General features: G+C 40.2%; 1 protein-coding gene across 1 annotated transcript in view; it reads left to right on the top strand.

Moving 5' to 3' along the window:
• The first annotated feature begins 16,053 nt into the window (after nt 1-16,053).
• KCTD8 (potassium channel tetramerization domain containing 8) overlaps nt 16,054-23,435 on the top strand; it is an 89,944-nt gene continuing 82,562 nt past the window's right edge. Inside the window, exon 1 of the mRNA XM_086889183.1 lies at nt 16,054-16,980. Coding sequence (XP_086745309.1) covers nt 16,137-16,980 — 844 coding nt within the window. The 5' untranslated portion in view covers nt 16,054-16,136. The remainder of the gene's footprint in view (nt 16,981-23,435) is intronic.

The raw sequence follows: 23,435 nt of genomic DNA, 5'->3' as shown, positions 1-23,435 counted from the left end.
AACAAATGGACTGTTTTAGAAATCAGTAGCAACAGATGAGTCACTGAAAACAACCATTTTGTATCTCTAGTTCTGTTTTCTATAGAAGGAAATTTTCAATATGAGAACAATTCAATGAGGTACAGGTATATCACATAATCAGAATTAAGTTGTTCCACATGGTGAAAATACTGAGGAAAAAAGAATTGTTCATGTTGTGTGTTAAATAAATACTATATTGTATTTAGCTAGTGTTCCTCTAAACCACAAGAATATCCATTGATGAAAAAGGGTGCACGTATGTTCTAGAAAACTACCATTACATTCCTTGGAGCAATATTTTTCTATAACTAAATTAATGTCATCACATTGTAAACTAAGTTTACATAATTCTCATTAATATCAGTAGGAAGCTGATGCCTAGAGAGTAGATAACTGAACCCTTACACACTTATAAAAAACAGATTTGCAGCTGATTAATTAATAAAAATGATTAAACCTGCTTTTATCCTCTGATCCTACACAACACACTTGCAAATGCATATATATAATATATGCAATATGCATATAATGCAAATCTGTCCCTTGCATTCTCATGGGTCAGCATCTACTCCTAAGTCCTGAACCCTTTTGTAATGCAATATGATGGCAGAAATCTAGGAAGAAGGGTAAATCACGATCTCTTCCATTTAACTGTTTGCCTTTCTCTTCCAGGCTGTTCATCAGAGCTGCTGGAGTCTGGAGGTGCTTCCCCACGTCTCCTTCAGCCAGGTTCAGCCTCCAGGAGTCCCACGCTGAGCAGTGCAGGCACCTGCAGGAATGCACTCCAGAATGTCCAAGGGAGCATCTGCAAGAACAGGAAGATGGGGCAGAACTGAACTGAAAACCATGTTCAGGAATATTTTTTCCTTAGTAACAAAGGAAAAAGACATTGGGAAGAAGACTCCAAGAAAAAAAATGTATCCTTCAATGATAGCTGCACAAATTAAAACAAGTAATTGGACTTTAACTCTGATTTGTAATGAGAACAAATCTGTGATTGGGAGAGACTAAAAATGACAGTTGTAGCAAAGGGTTTAAATTGTCTGAAAGACAGATGCCTGAACTTTTGCTGTTGTCTGCCATGACCTTACGATATAACTTGAAGGAAAACAACATAAGCACTTTAAAGGTACTATCTTAGTGCTGCCCATTTTTCAAAACCATAGTGACTATAAATCCCCACACCAAAAATCCATGTGGATCAAGCTATCCTTTGGATGTGATTTGTAGTTACTGGGGGTACATGAATCTCATGTGAACAGAACTCTGGCATGCAAACATTACTTTAGTTTTTCTGAATGTGACATTCTGCAGTTGTCCAAGAGCAGCATGCATGAAAAGCATGTGACAATTTGACAGTGTGGGCAATGGCACTTCAGGAATTCCCACAAGATTTCTGTCTTGTACTGGTGAACCATTTGACTGTTGAAGTCGAAGAACTCAGAGGTGATCAAAATTCTTGAAGAAATAGAATAGAAAAAAGAAAATAGAAAACTCCCCACTCCTTCCATGAAATTTTGCATACCTCACTGTTTGGTAAAATACCAGACAAAGTAATCCCAAAGAGCATTAAAAGGTATCTTAGAAGAATTTTGACTTTTCTGACTTCATATGTCATGAAGTTAGTCTATACTAAGGAAAGAGAAACTTACTTCTGGGGAAACTGTCCTTTCCATGCAGGTGCAAAAGGAAGTGGGGAGATAGAGGAAGGATTTGCCCTTCTTACAACAACTTGCTCCTATTTTTTAAGCAAAGAGCCAAGAGAAAGCATTTTCACCTGCTGCTTCTAACAAATGCCTCCAGACACTTCCATAGAAAAGTGGAAGGTCCATGAAGCTTAAGGGAGAGAAGACAGTAAGGGGGTAAGGCAGGGAATGACAGCAGATGAAGCTGCAGAATGGGAGAATAGGTAAGGCAGATATCAGAGGAAATGCAGAAAGGATCTTGCACATTATTTCACACTTCCTGCTGTTGTGTTATCCATCACTTGACTGATGAATTTTATATTTGAACTTGATTGATAAATTGATATTTACCAATATTTTAAGAATGTATGCAGGATCTGCTCTTTGGACAAAATATATTCAGCTCATATTAAGTGATGTATTTGGATTTTAATTGGTTTGCCCACTCTTTCGTATAGTGCAACATATGTACAATAATTGACATTTTCATTTTTAAGTGTTTATGAAAAACAGTATTCTAAACTAGGAAAAATGAAAAAAAACAAAGATGAAATAGACAGAAAAAGGAAATGTAAAATGAAGTGATTTAATCACCAAATCTGGAAGACAAAGTTTTTCTGCAGATTTATTGGCAAATATTAAGCCCCATGTCAAAATATTATGATGCACACAAAGCAAAGGAAACCTTTTGCAGACTTTATAGTTGGGGTCCTCCCATTAGAACGGCTAGTCCATGATTGTTGGTAACTCACCAGACACTAATTAAATTCACTTTTTAATTTTTATGAAATAAATACTTTTCCTGTACTATCTTAAAATTTTCCAAAATGCAGGAAACTGTGGTGAAATTAAAATAATATCTAAATACAGTTTTACTTCCTAGATCATTATAACATTAGTTTATACAATAAGAATAAGGAAGATGGACCCATACATTGTATTTTTCTATCTGATTTTCTAGATTTGCATTTAATAAGATGTGCTAAATAAGTTGGACTGAGAAGGGCAATTTTTCTATTTATGTGTTTGACTTCCACTTTGAAGAAGAACCTGTGGATTGGCTTGGTGTGCTTTTTCTTCTTTTTTATTTTTTGTTTTTTTCCCAAATGGTACTTTAAAAGGAGATCAGGCAAACTGGGTCAGTTAGGACTTTGAAGTACCTCAGGAAGTGCAGTACTTTATTTTCATGTAATAGCCCTTCGGATTTGTATAAAATATCCCCACTTAGTGACATGATGTTGTTTTAGATGTCTTACCTTGACAGTATTCCAGACCATGCTTAAATTAATCCTGACCCTATGTTTGTAGTTTTCAAAGCCAGTTCAGTTGGGTTTTGTAAATAAACCCTCCAAGGTAGCAGGAAGCTGGTGCTTTGGCTCCTTAGTTAGCAGCTGTGCACCCAGCTGGGTGTGCTTATTATAAATGAGGACAACTCCTCAAATTTCCATTCTCGGTATGATCATGATTGGCTTCAGTCTCTGTTTCTGGACGTCACTGAAGATAAACATTAAAGGCGGTTTCATTGTTGCCTCATAAAGATTTGGTCGACATAATGTACGATAATGATATATTTCTAATCAGGCTATTTAGAATTATCAAACAAACTTTTAAAATATGAATCATAACTTGCCATTTGAATATAAATATAACCTAACTCAGACAATTCTCTGTATAATGAGTCTATACAGTATAGCAACTGAATATGAAATTCAATATTTGCCTAAAGCATGCAGGTGATAACAAAACAATGGGACATATTTGACCCATGGAGAAAGAATTTCACTGCTCATTTGAAGAAAAAAATTGCTCATATTTCAGTCTCATTGTAAAAACAGGAAAATGAGCTCTGTGGCATTATTCACAAAATGCAAAGCATTTTATTGTCTCACGCCTAATTTGGAAGGTTTAAGTGAGATTTAAGGAATACAGAGGCCAAGTACTATTTCTTAATATGAAAATTTCATCATTAATAGATATAGATAAGATATAAACCTCTATTAAAAAAAAAAAAAAAGTTATGAAAAAACACCTGCATTTAAAACAAGTTTTTCCTAAAATCTCCGTAGTGTGTTTTTGTAGAACTGGAGGTTTTTGTTTCAGTTGATATTTTTATGTGTACAAAAAATGAGTCCTTTCCACACTCCTTTCTATTTAATTCTCTAACAGGCAATCTTTCCTTCTGCACCTCCTAGCACTTGCACTGTTTTTTTGCATGATTCATTTAGCCTTTTGTCTCACATATTTCATCCAAGTGTAACAAATCCCCTCAAGCCAACATTGGTCTAGAAAAGGCTGAGGATGGGAAAGCAAGCTATTTCATATCAGGTAACAGACTTTATTGTTTTGCATTATTATAATATTGCATTTGTCTACTTAGCTTTATTTTCTTTTAAATTAGAGTTCTCGTTGAGATAAGCTCTAGATTTCTGAGTCAAAATCCCATCATGGTAAATGAGAATTTTACAGCTGATTTCAGGGAAGCTAGGTTTTCACTTGATTTCTTTGCTTTTTAAGTTTCTAACATATGAAGTTCTGTTCCTTTGATCTGATGTGCTGCATTCTCTTTTTCTGTTTCTACACAGTTAGTCATATAGATCAGTGGAATACAAAGGTGCTTTCTTCCAAGGTGACTTCCACACTATTGAAAGCAACCACTTTCTTCCCTACAAATATACATCCCAATGATCAGGCAGTCTCTATCAATTATTTAGGAAGTTTTACTACTCATCATCATGAGAATATACTTGTGTACTGCTGTTAGGAATATATCTGGTCCAACACATAATTTATTACCTCTCCTCAAGAGTCAGCTCTGGCTAATGTCCATTAAGTTGTATGTCCCGAGCCCATTATCATCACTGAGCTAATACAGGTAACACTAAACACAACCATAAGAAAACTAAACTGAAAAGCTTTCAAGAAGGAAAAAAAAATGTACTTTGTTTCTGCCTCTTTCCAAGTGAAAGAGTTTAAAGGTGTTGACTGTTTGGACATAATTGTTAAAATGTAGTGTTGTGCGCTCCTAGGTAGGATGCTCTGAAGTACAGTTAATATGAATCTAGCACTATCATCAAATTTTCTTTTAATGCAGTAAAAATTCTTGGATGGCAGGCAGCCTCTTTACCTCATACAAAACTAGCCTCTGTGATTACCTATGTAGTGGAAATCTAATAACTTGTTACAACATAGTGCCTAAAAGATGAGCAAAATGGCTGAGAACACAACCTCCACACGTACAAAGTTTGCTCCCACTCACTGCTTGTCTGACATTACTGGTGAAGTTGTGCTTTTTCTCACAGAGATAAATATGGTCCCATAGGCCAAATTCTCCTACGATTTACATGCAGTGCAGACTCTGGGTTACTAATTAGAATATGCTCCTTTACCCTATTGTGCCTCAGAAAAATTCCCTTTTTCTATGATACATCTTAGAAGTAAGGTATATTTCACTTCAGGAAGGTGACGCTGCTCTTGTGCATGCCAGCAAAACCTGTCATCAGCTAGGCAGACACAAATTAAACCAAGAAAAAGCATGTAACTATTCATTTAGGTCACTATACATGCAGGTCACAGTCTGAAAAAATAATTCACAAAATTGTACTAAATTTTTTTTCTGTTTCCATCCCAAATTCAGTTACTGCAACAGAACTGAAGGCCTTACTTGATATTTTTTCATTCTAAAAGGCTCTGAGATTATAAAAGTAGGTGACTTCCTTGTGAGGAAGGTAGATCTTACATTCAGTTAAGGTGGTGATTTCAACTTTTTCTGTTTAACATCACCTGAAAGGGGTTATGTCCTAATATTTAGCATACTTTAACCTCATAGCAGTAATTTTTCTGGGTTGACCACAGAAGCTGAGAGAACACAGGTTGTCATGACATATCTGAGATGCATTTGTTATATACACAAAGAATAAAAAAATTAAGTGTTAAAAAAAAGGAGTAAGACTTCAGAAATATGATTCTTCAAACCCCAGTTTCTAGCAGATGGAAAAATGAGCAACACCTAAAATGTTTCATGATTTATAATGTGAAGTGCACTTCATAAAACTGTTTATGTGTAACTGTTTATATTTAAAAAATATTAAGACAACATTTATTAGTCAAATCTAGAATTAGTTGGCCATGTTCTTAACTCTGTGTTAATGCTTTATTAGTGCTGGTATTTATATTACATTTATTACCTGCTTGAAGCACTAAGTATCTTTAGTATGTTCAATAATTGAGATATCTTTGTATTCCCTAGCACCTCAAGACATTGGATTTTAATTATTAGTTCCTGAAAGGCATTGGTTTGATGCTTAATAGGACTCCTCTCTGTTTCACCTCAATTTTTGCTTTTAATTTCACCTTTATGCTTGACATCTTCCATGCTTGTTTTCTACATATTTGTGAGATTTGTCAATCTCAGCAGTATTTGTACTTAAAGTATTTTGAAACTTACGATGTAGGAAAATAGTGGCTGTGTTTTATCACCTCATATATACTACCAGCTTCATTTCTTCCACTTGAGTGTCTCACATCTATGACTAGGTTAAGAAAATCTCTCATTACTCCTACAGCTCTCATGACCTTTCCATATGCCTTTTAATTTACTCAGTCATTTCACACTTGAGCTCTTGTTTTGGGAGAAGGCAGAATATAGCCTATTGGTGTAACCAGTTTATTCTCTGAGACCAATTCAGATTCAACATTGAATAACACTGCAGCCTTAGGAATGACCAGGTCATGATTGTTTTTCACTCAAGTAACAAGCAAGTCAATGACTGCATGAAAACCAGCCATGGGAGAGAATACATAAGCAATGTTTTTACTCCTCTCTGTCTTTTCTCATAGCATGGATTGCACTAGCTGGAAGGAAACCCTAAACTTTTCCTCTCCACATTGAATTTTCTGGCTCATTTAAGTCGGTATTACAACATTTTTTACCCTTCTCCTTTGCCACAAAGTAAAAAGGGATGAAGTGGTCCCATTCCTTATGGCTGCTGCTCATAAGGAAGGCACAGGTTTCCCATTTCACAAAGTTTTCATTTCATATTTCTGCTGATTTCATCCGATCTGTGTCTGTTATTTTTAATAGCCCAGATAATGTAGTCTTCAAGCTAAGTTGTGTCCATGATAGTCTACTCCACCTCATATGACTAGCTCTTTCACTCTGCTATCTACTTGGTTAAACATATTTCCATTTTTATATATTCATTTTAACATCTCTTTATTACCGAGCTTACATTATTGTCTAATAATGTCTATCAATTCCCCATTATCCTGTCATATAACACATTTCCACCACAAAAAAAACCCCAAACCCTTGCTAACATTTACTCTTTTTGTTTTGATCCTCTCCATGTATGTATTTGTTAGAGAGGCCACATTAAGGTAAAACTTCAGTTTGCTTGAATAGGGCCAGCTGACTACAAGATGTTCTTCTAACATTACAATACCTAAGAAATGGAGTTACTGATGAACTCAGATAATTTCTAGAAGTTCCTAGTCAGTCCCAATACTGACTCCTGAGGAACACCACACATCCCTGGCTCCCACTTGGACTTTGAGCCTTTTACCGCAGCTCCTTGTGCGTGACCATCCAACCAATTCCTAATCAGTCAAGAGGTCCACCCATCAAATCCACATATCTCCAGTTTAAAGACAGGAATGTCATGCAGGACAGCGTCAAATGCTTTGCACAAGTCCGGGCAGATGATGCCAGTTTCCCTTTCCTTCTACACCAACACTGTTACCCTGCTGTAGGAGGCCACCAGATTGGCAGGAGCAATTTGCCCTTAGTGAAGCCATGCTGGCTGTGACCAATCCCCTCATTATTTTCCAAGTGCCTTAGCACAGTTTCCAGGAGGATCTGCTCCATGATCCTGCAGGGCAAGAGAGGGTGTCACGCTGTCAATAAACAGCTGGAGTGCAATGTCAGGATGAAGTACAGGGCAGGGAAGGTGACTTCATCCTGGAAGCCTGCTACAGGCTGCCTGGGCCAAGACAGCTGCACAGGCAAAGGGTGGAAGCAAGGACAGGTAGCCTTGGAGGGATACAGAGAGACTGTCCTACCAGCCAGCAATGAGGTTAGGAAAGATAACGCCCTGACAGAGTTAAATGCGACCAGGGCATCAAAGGCAACAGGAAAAGTTTCTATACTTACGTCAGGGATAAAAGCAAGACTAGACATCACTGCAATGACAGGTCTCAGTCACTATTCCTTCATTGCTCTAACATCCAGGACAGCATCACCCCACGCTGGTCCTTCCAGTATCTGTTGCATCCCTGACACCCTTCGGAAAACTCCCCAACGCCCTTTCCTTAGCAGCAGGTGCCAGGAGAACCGGTGCCCATGACCAGAAATTCAGCTGTGCCAGGAATATTGTAGTTCTGTATCCACATATGATGCTCTAAATCAAACAGAGAAACCAGGAATATGAGACTGGGCTAGCAAATCAAATATCTAATTATTTCCCAGAAACATCTTGAAATAAATTAAGGCTGCTTTATTCAGGCTGTTGTTTGGTGCAGGTTTTCCTCTTTTTTTTTTTTTTTTTTTTTTTTGTCCTTTTGACTCCAGCCAGAAACCCCTTCTTCTGAAAACTGACCTCCTTCCTGTCTCCAGCATAAATGTATCTAGGATCAGTTTCAACTCATTTGGCCTTGGGCCAGCCTGGCCATTCAGGATTTCAGAACTCATACCATAATCAGGTACAGTAATCGTATTCCTCTCAGCTTTCATTTTGTGAGACCAAGTATGCCAAGCTTTTGTAGTTTTGTCTTCTTTCCTTTTAAGATATAGTTATATCCTTAAAAAATCCGCCAATTACAACACAGAATAGTTTCAAACTGTCAGTGTGGCAGTGAGGGAAAATAATATGGTACAGCATTCAAACCAAAATGTCTTCAACTGTGTTATGTGTCTGTTTTTTGTCTATTTTCCTGACTTTTTTTATTGTCTTCTAAAGTGTGGGAGGCAGACACCTCTATGATTTTTACTTTATTATTTTTCCCTTATGGCCTAATACTATTCTGATAGTGATAACAATTTGGTTGGCTGTAAAATCAAATGCACATTGTTATTAGTACTAGTGACTTTTTCATTCTCATGTGTTAATTTACTGCGCTATTCTTCGGAGCTTTGTCACTTTCATACTTTTTTTCTTTTAAAGCTATCATTAATTTATCATTATAACACCTTCTGCAGCTTTCTTTTGTGAATGCAGCCCCCTGCATGACAAAGAAATTCTATCTTTGTATTCTCATTTGGTTTTGCAATGGAACATCAGGAAGAAAATATCAAGTACGAAAAGAAAGAATAAAAACATATGGAAATTACAAACAAATATTCATAATTCGTCATGCTATTTTGTCTCTTGTGAATGATATGAGTAGACAGTAATCTCTAAAACATTATGAATTATTGTTTTAAGCTTTATAGAAATACTATTTTATACTAACAAAACAGCAGTATAACTGACACAGAAGCAAAGACTTAGTATAATCTCTGTTTCTGCATTGCCTGTGCATACTTTTTGCATTAATCAGTACTCTCGTCATAAACAATAGGGCTCTTCAGATACTGCAAAAATGTTTATATGTCCAATGCCAAAAAAAGTACCTCCTGTTTAGGCACCTCAGTCATATAAAATTTTGTGAATTGGGAAAGGTTTTTGAATATTTTGTTACAAATCTGGCCTTAAGTGTTTTGCATAATCAGAGCCTTGATGTGTCTTTTTCCTTTTTCACTTAGCCAACAGAAACATTGATGTACAATATGGCAAGTTAGGATATTACCAGAATAATAACTTCTCTTGGTTTTGTGTATTTAGAAACTCAAGCATAATATTAAACTGGAAAAACATTTTCTTTGAAATTTTCCCCGTAATGAAGAAGGAAAATATTGTTATGATCATCTATTCCAAATTTAGATAACCTAGAGCAAACAGGAAAAAATCTATACTGAATTTAGAGAAGCCATAATTTGCATTACTGTAGGGAGTTCCTGAAATAAACACTCTGCATTCATTTCTGCGTGCTAGACTGTAGATACATACCCACTCAGACACTAAGTGCCTACTTGTCAGAACTCCTGAACACTGCAAACACAAGCTGAAACCAAAAGGAGCTGTGATTGTGTAGACTCTATCAAAATACAGGAAAATCAAAATCTTTATTCACAAAACAGAGTCAGACTGTGGCTGCTCTAGCACAAGAGTGCACCACTTCACCTAAGTCCTCACTGTCTGGGGTTTCTATATTTCATTCAACTTAGGTTCATAAAGAAATGGCTGCGAGAGAATATGAGATTCCCTGTTCTGATGACAGCAAAAAGGTGTGTAATTGCATAAAAATAGTTGCTATAGCAAATGACCATATTATACTTCTTAATATCCAGGAGCCAAGTATTAATGAAATACAGCCTAACTTCATTATAAGGAAACCATAAGATACCACATATATATATATGTGTGTGTGTGTGTGTATATGTGTATATATATATATATATATATATATATATATATGTGTTTACTCTGTCAAACTGTTCCTTTTAGCAGGCTCTGGTAAATTGCTGCTTGAGAATAAGAAAGAAATGAGCAGCTGAGCAGAACATCAATAACCAGTAGTTCTATAGAAACGACTTCACATTGATCAACATTTAAAAGATGTTTTTTCAAAAAGATAAATGAATGAAGGAGGAAAAAAATAGTACATTCAAATGCTAAATGCAGCCTACACTGAGAAAAGTGAGAAAAATGTCATTGTCATACTTGGAATACACTTGCATAACTGTTCAGGCTATTAGGCCTAATTAATAGCAAGTGAACAGATTCTTGCTATGGGGGTGTTTATAGGCAGAATATGTTAAATGCAGAGTTTGACACATTGAAGTTAGAATTTAGTCAGATTTAGGCTAGTGTAAATTTACATGGAAGACAGTTCTGAAAAGGAGCTATGAGCTAAATATTTTTGGAATGCTAATTCTGAGTGCAAATCTTGATGAAAAATAAATTGTGCACTTTTCATGGAATAAATCTAATAACATAAAATATCAAATTATTCTCATATATGTCTGGGTAAAAAAAAAATGCAATTGAAATAATCTAACAAAGGTAGACTGGTTTATAATTCCTGGGGTTGTTCTTTCATTTAGTTTCACTTTGGTATTGCTAGTATAGTGTAGGGAATACTCCAAACTGCTACACTATGAAAGTAGAGGCATCATTTTAACTTTCATAAGTGAAAAGTGACTCTGGACCCAAAGAACTTGTCAGGTAAAGCGAATGCAGCTGTTGTCATGAATAATTCAAACAAATCACTTCAGCCACAGTATGACAGGACTGACTTCACAGTGGTAACCTCTGTAAATACTTTCAGGAAACAGATAACTTAAATATTAGTGACTGAAATTTCTAGTCCTTGGGAACTAAAAGTTGTTAAATTCTTTCTTGATTAACCTGGCTAACAAAACTTCTTACCAGGCTTTTTTTTTTTTTTCCCTGAGAATGCATAATTTTTAAAACCTTAATAGCTACCTGCTAAGTTTCAAATGCAACTTAAACTAGAGCTATGAATTATTATGGACTGTAAAGTAAGTTCCCAGATTCTCAGAATCAGGTCTGAAGGCTAATTTCTTATGATTTAAGTCCCATTACTGCAACTAAATAATCTATAGTCCTAACCTAAATGCAAACAATGCTGTTTAGGTCCTGAATGTACAAATTCTCACAGCACATCTACATATATGAGCTCTTCTCTTTAGCTCTGATAATTAACTACATAAATACAAACATTTCTAAATTCTTGGAGGACAGAATTCCAATCACTTTGGAATAATAAAATGTCACATATAAATACATTTAAGGTTTGAAACAGATGAATCTTAGGACTGGAAGGAAAGTGTGCTGAATGAGCTAATAAGGAACATGACATATGTATTGAAGTGTTGACTGGTAGGTGGATGAAAAATAGAAAAGCTCAAAGTCTTTAGAAAAATCAGTACTTTGGAATGATGTTTTGTTGCTAACAGAGAAACAAGTAAGATCTTAATAGGAAGAACTCTTAACAGGAAAATATTAATAACTGTGAAAATGACAGAAATGACAAGCAAAAGGAAAGAAGGAATTGTGAAAGTGGCCAAGACTTGTAGGCTTACTGGGCCAGAGTACAGCAGTGCTGGAAATATGATTCTGCTGGCAGTTTTTCACACTCTTGTCAACAATTTTAGTATCATTTGTTGTGCTGATGACTACTTGAAAGACAATATAATGATCTTAAATTCTTATTAGGTGAATTCTGTAATTATTGCAGACCTGCTCATAATAGTCATCTGGAACTTCTTTTGAAAGAACTCTTCCTTCCTGATCTTGCAATTCAGGACAAAGGACCAAATCCCTTTGACTTCACCAGGAGTCTACCAGAAAAATTTTCTCCTTACTAGAAAAGTTCACTTTATTCCAGTGCTGGGACTACAGAATTTTTTATAATTTTTTTCTCTAAGGGAGTATCTGTTATTTTACTACACATCAACCTTTATTTGGTTGTTCATTTTTATAGAAAAATAAGATTTTTCTTACAATTTAATTTGAAAAGTGGTTATGTATCTTTTATTTCATGTTATCCAAACACCTTGTAATGTATTAGTGAATGATTTTTCTTTTTTTTTAATCATACTCAAGAGTGTCTTTAAAACAAGAAAACTCTCACTTTCTCTTCTCTCTTTCTCAGAAACACTGTTTTATTTAACAATTTTACCAAATACAGTTTCACAAGAGACTGGTGTAACATTATTTATATGTAAGAAAGCCACCTTTACCTGGGTAAATCAGTTCAAAACCTGGCTGAGCAGTAAGCCAAGTAAACCTATTAATTCCTGATATCCTAATTTCCATTTCAGAACAGAGCAGCAGTAAATGCATACTTTTATCTACATGAATGTTTCATTAGAATGACCTGGTTGATCGACATGATGTTGTCCAGATGATCTTCCTGACCCTCTTCTCTGTTTTCCCCCTCTCTCAGCATGATCCTCCCAGGCTAGTCGAGATTTATCACGCAGACTGGTCAAACCAGCACACCAGCTGACTCCAGGGCAGGAAGGACTACAGTGAAAAGAAGTTTTTTATCTCAGGAACTTGTCCTGACTGTGCCACTCCAGGCTACTTCCAAAAGGATTATTGTTGCTGCTTGCCTGCTGCTTGCACCAGTGTGCCTACCTAAGGCACCAACTAACATGAATTCTTCAGCCCAATCTCCAAACACTCCTAACAGATAAAGAAACAGACCATGACAGATTTTCAGCTGGATTTTTTTTCTTTGCTTTAAGCATCATAAATGGTTACATGTCTGAAGCTTAAGGATACTTACCTATGTGTATAAAGATTTACTTTTTTCCATTGTAGTGCCCTTAGACTTCACTTAAATAACACTGCAGGATGCTGCTACAATACACAACATAAACCTGTAAGAGGATGGTTCCTACTCCACAGAGCACAAACAAGTTCTCTCTGTCTATTTCCATCAACTCAGACAAAGACATTGATGGGTCTAGCACATACTTATTCACAGGGGAAACCATGAGCTGACCAAATAATAGGCAGCATACAGGAGCTTAGTACAGAAGTGACTGTAACTTTTGGTGTATGGATTTTTCAAGTGCCACAGTGGCTGTTGAGCCTAGGAAGAATGCAGCACAGATTCTCCCTTCCTTCACTGATAATCCTGAGAAGAAATTTCTTACTTCCATAAGTAATACATTAATAATATTTGTTTTATGCATGATTTCTATGCAAACTGACAAACTCTGGTCAATTCTGTGTGGCAAGTGATCTCACTGTCTTGTCAAACCATGTATTCTTAGATTACACATCCTTGCAAACACAAGGCACCATAGACAGTGTTTAAGATACAGTTCTGTAGCAGCTGTGGGCTTCTGGAGAGGAGAAACAAATGTGATTATCCTCTTGCTAATGGCACTGCTCTGACCATAGGAGCAGTTCAGTGCTCATAAGTGTGGTTCTGCAGTGTCACAGCCATGCAGCCATACTCTGGCCTGAGTTGTCTTAGACATGGGCAAACTATTATTCTATATTACACAGAAGACAGTGGACAGGAAATCTCTTAGATATCAGCAGAAAAGTTCATGTGAGTCCTCAAGAGAAACAATATCCCTTGCAGAAATGAACAAGAAAATGAAAACTGACTCCTCTCATATCCTAAGGAATGAAAGCTACAGAAATATATGGCAAATTTGTGAATAAATAATGATGCCCTGCTTTCTTGCCCAGCAGTTTGAATGTTTTTTCTGGCCTTTAAGACCATTTATAACAAAATAAACAAAGAAAGAGACAAAATTTTAATTTGTTTCTTACAGTTATTTATTTCTTCAAAACTATTAATTGGTTTCAGTAAGTGGTTAAGTGGTCAAGGAGGGGCACTGCAGAAATCTTTCCTGAAATCTTTTCTACACATTTGTTTGCATGCCACTTAACTCCCACAAAATTCTCATGTTTGAAGCACAATACATCTAGTTTTCTAGGAGTCTTTTCTCAGTTTAGCCATATAGAAACTAAAGGAGTTCTCTCTAAACACTGGAGCAAATGAAGTGAGGAAAGTAGCACCATGGACAGATTCCTTCCACCCTGAGAGAGAGATCGAAGACAGGTCAGATGAAAGTGCTGTGGGTGTATATGTTACTGCTTTAAAGCAGAGAAGTCTTCACTAGTGGTTTAAAGACCCTGACCATCCAGCTTTGGATGACTGGTCATCTTCATCACAGCACACTAGTGAGGAAGTGACAGACTGCAGCTATCTGCCTGCAAACTGATGATTTTTACCTCCAGGCCTGAAGTCACTCTTGTTTAAAGAAGAACAAGTTGGGCTCCTGCCTATGTGGCACAATTAATGGTTGAACTCTCACCATTTGAAGGATCATAAAAAAACAAAGCTAAAACGTTCCCATTTATGAAACAGCCAGCTTAACAGTCACACTTAGACCTGACACTGGTAATCAGAGAAACACAGGTTTAGGCCCTGTTTTTTTACTGGCAAACACCATTGTACATCTCTCAGCCAATGCATGAGAACAAATCTGGGCTCTAATGTATTCCAGCAGCACAGCCTGGAAATACATGCATCAGAAATCTGGATGCAGGTGAGCTGTGGCTCTTGCTAGAAACAAATAGATTAAAATTAAAAACTATACTGCTTAAATAGAGTACAAATTGGGGTGCTTCACAGACAAGAATCCAGACACTAATGTGTTCCAAATCAGTGTCTGTCATCTGGATCCTAAAGGCAGCTGACATTTTTTTTTTTCTGCTCTGAATCACCCCAATTCCATCGTCAATCTAGAGAGCACGCTTAACTTCTCTGAAAATCGAGATCCCAGGGCGCCCTGCCACAGTGAAGCCTCACAAAAATCAAATAGAGCATTTGTGTCCCACCAGGACCCATTAGATTTGTGCCACCGGCACAGCTGAACGCTGGTTTCTTCTGTGCCCTCAATTCAATGCCCTCTTCGCTCATATTAAAGGCATGCTGATACAGGGAAGATGGGGAAGAATGCTGTCATATGCATCCTGCTGGATGCTACTCTTGGAAGGACGACCATCATTCTAGCACTGCAAGTGTCGACCGGAGTGACAGCATAAGAGAGACAGAGACATTTGGGGGAGGCTGGGAGATTTTCAAGGGGGGGAAAAGAAATAATTTCAAACCGAAGCCAGCCAGCCGAAGCGAGGGGAGGAGCCGGGCAGGGGCTTGGCTCTTCCCTGGGCCGAGCCTGGCAGCGCGGCAGCGCTTTGCCAAGTGGCAGTCGGCTCCGCTCGGCCAGCGCGGCTGCGGGCCCCGCGCCCCGGGCGGAGCGGGCAGCGCCGGGGGCGCTGGGCTCGCCTCGGGCCGGGCCGGGCCAGCTCGGAGCCCAGCCCAGGCCGTCCCACCGCCGGGCCGGCTCGGAGCCCAGCCCAGGCCGTCCCACCGCCGGGCCGGCTCGGAGCCCAGCCCAGGCCGTCCCACCGCCGGGCCGGCTCGGAGCCCGGCCCAGGCCGTCCCACCGCCGGGCCGGCTCGGAGCCCAGCCCAGGCCGTCCCACCGCCGGGCCGGCTCGGAGCCCGGCCCAGGCCGTCCCACCGCCGGGCCGGCTCGGAGCCCGGCCCAGGCCGTCCCACCGCCGGGCCGGCTCGGAGCCCGGCCCAGGCCGTCCCACCGCCGGGCCGGCTCGGGCCGCCGGGCCGGGGTCCTGCCGCGCCGGAGGGCGGCGGAGCAGCGGCTCCGTCCAGGCGCTTCCGGGCGCGCCGGGCGGCGGGGGAAGGAGGAGAAGAAGGAGGAGGAGGAGGAGGAGGAGGAAGGGAGGTGTGGGTGGAGGGGAGGGGAGGGAAGGAGGGGTGGAGGGAGGCCGGCTTTTTTAGGAGGGAGACCCTCCTTCGCGGCCGCCCGCTCGCAGCCATGGCTTTGAAGGAGGCGGGCGGCAGCATCCTGCCCATCAGCGACATGGTGTCGGGGCCGTCGGGCTCGCCGTTCCCCGAGGTGGTGGAGCTGAACGTGGGGGGCCAGGTGTACGTGACGAGGCACTCCACGCTGCTCAGCGTCCCGGACAGCACGCTGGCCACCATGTTCTCCCCGTGCCGGGGCGGCCCGGCGGCGGCCCGCCAGCTGCCCAGGGACAGCCGGGCGCGCTTCTTCATCGACCGCGACGGCTTCCTCTTCAGGTACGTGCTGGATTACCTGCGGGACAAGCAGCTGGCGCTGCCCGAGCACTTCCCCGAGAAGGAACGGCTCCTGCGGGAGGCCGAGTACTTCCAGCTGGGCGACCTGGTGAAGCTGCTGTCGCCCAAGGTCACCAAGCAGAGCTCGCTCAACGACGAGGGCTGCCAGAGCGACCTGGAGGATAGCAACTCGCAGGGCAGCAGCGACCGGCTTCAGCGGGCGGCGCTGGACAAGCGCTCGGGTTTCCTCACCGTGGGCTACCGCGGCTCCTACACCACGGTGCGGGACAACCAGGCGGACGCCAAGTTCCGCCGCGTCGCCCGCATCATGGTGTGCGGCAGGATCGCCCTGGCCAAGGAGGTCTTCGGAGACACCCTCAACGAGAGCCGTGACCCCGACCGGCCCCCCGAGAAGTACACCTCCCGCTTCTACCTCAAATTCACCTACCTGGAGCAAGCCTTCGACCGGCTCTCCGAGGCGGGCTTCCACATGGTGGCTTGCAACTCCACCGGCACCGCCGCCTTCATCAACCAGTACAGGGACGACAAGATCTGGAGCAGCTACACAGAGTACATCTTCTTCAGTAAGTGCTGCCCGCGCCCCGCTGTCGCGCCCCTCGCCCGCATTCCGGCGGGTGCCTGGCGGTGTGCCATGAAGTACGGCTGCACCTCCAGAGCCCTTGGCTGTCCCAAAGCAACATGGAGCTGGAGAGAAATGGGGGCTGCCCCGTTTCCCCTCACTCCGCTCTGTCACCGCCGTGGTTCAAATTTGTGCGCTGTGGGGGCGGGACGGGACTGCCCGAAATGCCCGGTCCGGAGCGCGGCGTGGGAGCGTTTCCCCGGGACAGCCGGGCTGATCCCGCCTGCCCGTGCCGAGGGGAGATGGAGCCCCCAGTGTCGGGGTGTCCCGGGGGAAGGGTCAGTGGTTCGGATCGGGGGGCTGCGGCCTTCGGGGGTGGGGTGGTGGTGTCCCTGTCCCGCCGGGCGGGCGCGGTGCGCGGTGCGCGGTGCGGGCGGCCCCGGCCCCGGCCCCGGCCCCGGCCCCGGCCCCGGCCCCGGCCCCAGCCCCAGCCCCGGCCCCAGCCCCGGCCCCGGCGCGGAGGGTAGCGGTGCTCACCGCCGCTCACATCCCCGAGCAAGGCAGGGCTTTAATATTTTATCGCTGCGTTTCCTTCAAGTGAGCGCACTGCGCCTGGGCACGGTCCCCGTGAGGGAAGGGACAGCGAGGGCACAACCAACTTCCTAAGGAGCAAGAAAGAGTCTGGCTCCAAGGTGGACGAAAATTGGAAAAGAGCAAATAAACCACTCCATAGCCATTACATAGCTCCTAAGCAACTTCGCTGGTTGGCTGTGGGTAGCCCTAAAGGTTTCGGGTCACTCGCAGATGGGAAAACCGAGCGATGACGAATGAGTTTCAGTCTGGCAAAGTATGTAGTGCTATGTAGGGCACCGGCTGAACAGCGGGTTAGGGTCATGAAACCGCAGCTGGATCCAGAACACCATCCCCTGGCAGAGATTGGTCTTTGAAAGGCAGAGGCAGCCTTAAACATTACAGATGTGTTTGAGTCGAGTGAGCCGGTGGAAGAGAGGTGTGCTCTGCATTCACTTCTTTCGTCTCCTGCCTCTGTGGGGTTTCATGATCTCTGAGCAAGGAAGGGATGAATTGGCAGAGCAATTGTGAGGTGGGAGACGCAGCCTCTAACTAACTTCACTCGTAAGGCAGCTGAACAGAAGCAGCTCGTGTGCCCTGCTGTCCTGGACTAGGCAAGGTATTTAAGAGAGGAGGGAAATGTGAATGGTTTTCTACTGGGAGGAGAAATTAATTAGTTTATATTGCTCTATATTGTATAGATGGTGACTTCCATTTGCCGAGTGGACTTGAGTACTCAGATCAGTCTTTGAAACTGGATTAAAACAGTTTTTGAAGATTCATTGCATAACTTATCACTGGTCATATCTCAGTAGGATATGTGAAAACTGAGCTCTAGAGGAGCTTCACATTGTCCTGGGTGGAATTCTATATTTTACATGATTATTAAACCTTCTACCTCAGAAAATTTGACATAATTATTTTCTAAATAGTAAAATTTCCTTCTTGAGACAGTATGTACTTGTTTGCTTAGAAATAAATTTGTAGTTGCATAATTTTTTGCGTGCATATGTGATGCTCATAATGTTTTGGGGGTTTTTTTTGTGTGTGTATGTTATGATGAGGTTGCTATATAGAACAGTTCTCTAATTCACATCAGTGTTCCAAATTAATCTGCAGTGTAATACTTGTTTATTTGGAATAATGCCAGAGATGAACTGGATGTTGTATGTTGTGATTTTTGTTTTGGTTTTTAGTCTTCAAGCTTCTGATGTTGTGAAAAGTAAAATAGTTAATTACTTAAACTGATACAGTTAAGTGAAGATTTATGGTTTTACTTAATTTTTTTGGGTGGGGGTTTTGCTTTGTTTTACTTCTGAATATAAAAAATGGCTAAGATAAAAATAGGCTGACAAGATGTCAAGCATATTTTAATTTTGGTTGCTTGATATACATTTAGAAACTTTTTTGTATAACGACTTTATACCTTGTTTATGATCAGATACATTTCTCTGAAATATAGCAAGATGAAAACAACACTTAAGAAAATCAACAAAATGGGAAGAGAAACATGTGAAACAGTACCTGAAGTAAATACTTTAGTTTTTTTGTTGTCTTATTTTTTTGTCTGACTTGATGTCCAATTGATGGAGACTGTTGATAAAACAGCACTTTATTATAATAATAATTATAATAAGCTTTGGATGGATTGTGTATGTGCTGCTGCCTTGCCTGACAGCTGCACAAGAATCCAGCAAAGGGAGAGTGAACCTTGGAAGCCTTGTGCTCTGCACTAAGAGTGAGAACTCTTCTCCCCAACAGCATTAGCCAGGACCGTGTTCCTTCCTTGCTCATGAGCAGAGCTTAATACACAAGGAGAAGAGCAGCTGCTTTTCAGTTTATTCCTTACTAAATGTCCCCATGAACCCCAAAAAGGAACCAGTTTTAGGTGGGAAGTTGCTGGTTTCAAGAGCTCTCATGTCCAACCCTGGACTGTGTCTTACAGGCAAAAATATCAAGATGAAAGACTTTAGGGAGCCTATTCCAGTTTTGGATGGTGCCTGAGACTTAATTTGGAACTAGCGAAGAAAAAACCTAGCTTTATATCCCACTGGAAAAAGCTGTACCTGCATTTGCATTTGTTATTCACAGCATGAGCATCTGCAACCAACAGCAACTGCACTATTTGTTGGTCTATAAGTCCATAGCAGTCACATAAACTTCTTTTTCATCATTTCTCCTGAGGACTGTGGACAATTCTGTTCCCTAGTAAGGGCAGATAGTAAAGTGGTTGGAAACATACATAAGGATGCATTCATTCTGTCCATTTTCTGAGGTCGTAAGTGGCTGAATGAGTTTCTCCCCAAGATCTGTTAAAGAAAGACAAAGGTTTAATCTGTGGTTTGTGAAACATTTCAGGTCCGTTTCTAGATCTCTCAAACTTTGTTAAGTTTTTTGAGTTGAAATGTTCATCTATCACTTTTCTAAGAAAAATGGAAATTACTTTGTATTCTTAAACATTCTGGAAGATCAAATTCACCTGGGATAATGCATATATATATTTAACTCAATTATGAACTGCCTAATATCTAGGGATCAATGAGTAGTTGCAGACTAATTCTGATTGAAGAATTGGAGGTTGTTTGACACTTCTTACCAGGAAATAATACTTCAGCCTTTGGCAACGTGTCATGACAAATACAAAACCAGATTTCCTTCTTATTATGTATCAATCCTATTAAAAAAACCAAACTAAGTTATTTGCCCCTAGTGGTGTTTGAGCTATCATGTATTCAATGAGAGATTCATTTGTCTACACAGTACATGGCCAGAATTTAGCCTGTACCTTGCATTGGTGGCTCAGTTCTGGAAAGTGCTCATAGATCTGTTCCACATGTCCATTACAAATCCTGTTTCTGTCTCTTAATAGTCAAAGGACTAAACTTCTATGTGGTAGTGAGAAGGCTGTATTGGAGAGTATCACAAAATTATTTTTTTTTTTTTTCCCCATTCTATTAGCACTCTCACATTAATACACATGAGGATAACTTAGGTCAGGTTAGTGTAACATGAAATGCATATACAGTTTGGGAAGGATGCTTGAACTCTTCTACTGCTTAGTTTTGCACTGCTACAGAGGATGACAGATTAATTAATTACCTGTTGATGTGCAATAGGTTATGGCCTTCTCAAAAGTTGCTTCTAACTGGAGACAGGAGACCTTGCTTCTTCCTGTGGCTGCAAGCACTGTAACATGTTTTCTGTTTCTTTATTGTGAGAAAAGGGTGAAATTTACATGTTTAATGTTTTTGAGGGAGTTTTTTTTTTGGGGTTTTTTTTTGTGGTTCATGGTATCTCTCAGTACTGTTGCCTGTGCAAGATTGCCCGTGCATGCTATTACTAGGTTTTTTTCTTCTGTAAAATCTAATTAGTCCTAATGGATTTTACTTTTAACATCTGCTATGCAATGTGACTTAGGGGTGTTGAGAGTATGTGCTCAGCTGAAAGCTTACTGTGCTGAACTGACATCTTTATTATAAGAAGAATACAGTAATATTTCCTGAAAACTTCGACATGCTTTCTATGTTGACACTCCTGTTTCACATACGACAGCTTCTGTTTTCCTTTTCTCTTGTTTTTGTTTGGTAACAGGTGACATTAGCGTGGATTTATGGTGCTTATTTTCCACTTGAAGTCACAGCACTCTGAGATTACATTGGATGCTGTGGAAATTGTCATAAACAAGTTATAATAATTTTGGAATCAGATGGGGAATAAGCAGTTAGAAACAATGAATTTTTAGGAGGCGATATAGTATTTAGAAAAAAAAAGAAACCCAAACTCAAACAAAATGATACCAGAAACCCCCTCCCAAAACCCACCCAACAACAACAACGAAACCTAACCAACACAGATTGTGTCATTGCATGTAAAATACTTTGAGATGTTAGTTGCTCTCTAAATGCCAAATCCACTTCAGCATTCTACTGGGATAGTGAGGGGTTGGTGGGCTGGCAGATAACCCTAAACTGCTCTTTTAAGGGCAGAGTGGTGTGAGAACCATCCTGCAAGTGGTTACTGTGACCATGTCAAGCTGTTCTCCATCCATCCCTGCATCTTTGGTGGAGTTTATAATATGTGCAGCATATCTGTGCTATTTTTTTTTTAATCTGGAAAAAATATATGTAAGACATTGAGGAGAAAAAAGGGGAAGAAGGAAAAAAAAAAAAAAAGAGAAGGGTATTACATCTCTGTGACACATGGAGATAAATTTGGACAGTTTACTTTGAACCTGAACCAGAGCCTGAAAGATTAGAATACAAATTTTTGGTGGGGCAGGATGATGTGAAGGAATAAATCAGTGTCACAAGCACAGTGTAGAAAAGCTTCAGATTTCTAACAGTTTCAAGAACTCGAAATGTTTCTGACAGAACTATTGAGCAAAGCCCTTTAAAGAGAGGTTTTATAGGCAGTCCTTTGACTTTGGAAAACTGATGCAAAATTTTGGGATGTTCTGTTTTAGGATTTCAGCTCAACTCTTAATACAGCCTAAAGTTAAATATACAATAGACTGCTCCTTATCTTGTCATTCTTCCAAAATGCATGTTCCTGAATGCAAAAGGATGAATCAATGTTTGCAGTAATAATTAATACTATAAGAATATTACTCTTATGCTGCCACTTGATATAATGTGTGATAATCTAAATTATTCCATATCTGAAATTGGTATTCTGATGTTAGTCATCATTTCAATCAATAGACTTCATCTCAGAATTATTTTAAAATATGAGATTAAAAAGAAGTTTGAACAGATTTGACTTTTTAATAAAAAAAGAAAATAACCTGCAGTCCTCTAAAGTTGATATTAAGACACTGCTGCAGTGAAAAACTGTGCCAGGAACCTCTTGATTTTTTTTACACTTCAATCAAAATATGCATAAATCAATACAATGATTTGTGCTTCCATTTTATCAATTGTCTCCAGTTTCTGGTCTTACTATAGTAAAATCATATTTTTAAGTATTGTGGAGCCTTTTTAATATTTAAAGCTGAGTGTTGAAAATGTTGTGTGATATTTTAAAAATAGAATTGGAGATTAACTAGAGATAAGAAAATCAACTATCCCGGAAATTATATACCAGGATCAATGCTAGATAAAGAATAAGCAAGAGTTGATGGAAGCAGCTGTTATTTTTGACATCAGGAAATGGAAACACTCTGGTTTTGTGTTATCCCACACTGGTATTTCTTATGGATTACTTGGGGAAAAGAGTGACAGTGTTAGAAAAGCTGACTTTCCTGGATCTGTAATATTTTGCAGGAGAACCACTTCTTGGTGTCAGATCATTTCATAGATTTTCAAGGATTTATGACAGTAGTTGCAGGGAAATGTTTATTTTTCCACAGTAAGATGAGCAAATCATATTTTATTTTTTCTTTAGTGTCAACATGAAATTCTAGTTATCTACTCTTCAAGCACAGAAGTTATGCATACAAAAGCTTTCCTTTTAATATTGTTCCAGGCAGATGATTTAAAATTAAAACATTACTGCTAATAGAATGTGTTTTGCAAGGTTTGCTTTTTCAGTATGATATGGCTGGAGTTTCAGTATGATATGGCTGGAGTTTCACTATGGCTGGTCTCCTTTGCTGCAAGTACCACATTTGTTACACTGTGGTGAGAATTTGTGTGGTAAACAAAAATTCACTGAGATTTGCACCAAGAGGGTGTTCACTGATTGTCACTTTATCCATTTCTTGCCACAGTTCCACATTTAAACACAGGTCTCCAGAAATGAAAAACTGCTCAGGCAGGTCTCTTGGGGGTGAAAAGTAAGATCCCGTGGTTGTGAGGAGAGAAGAGGCACAGGGAAGGTCCTCTTTGTGGTCCAGCTGCATGCCAGCATGGCCTGGTCCAAGCAGCCAGGAGTTCTCGTGTGTTACCAGTG

This window comes from Cyanistes caeruleus, chromosome 5, assembly GCF_971803275.1.
Source record: "Cyanistes caeruleus chromosome 5, bCyaCae1.hap1.1, whole genome shotgun sequence".
Classification (NCBI taxonomy): domain Eukaryota; kingdom Metazoa; phylum Chordata; class Aves; order Passeriformes; family Paridae; genus Cyanistes; species Cyanistes caeruleus.
This window is presented reverse-complemented; position numbering and strand designations above follow the sequence as displayed.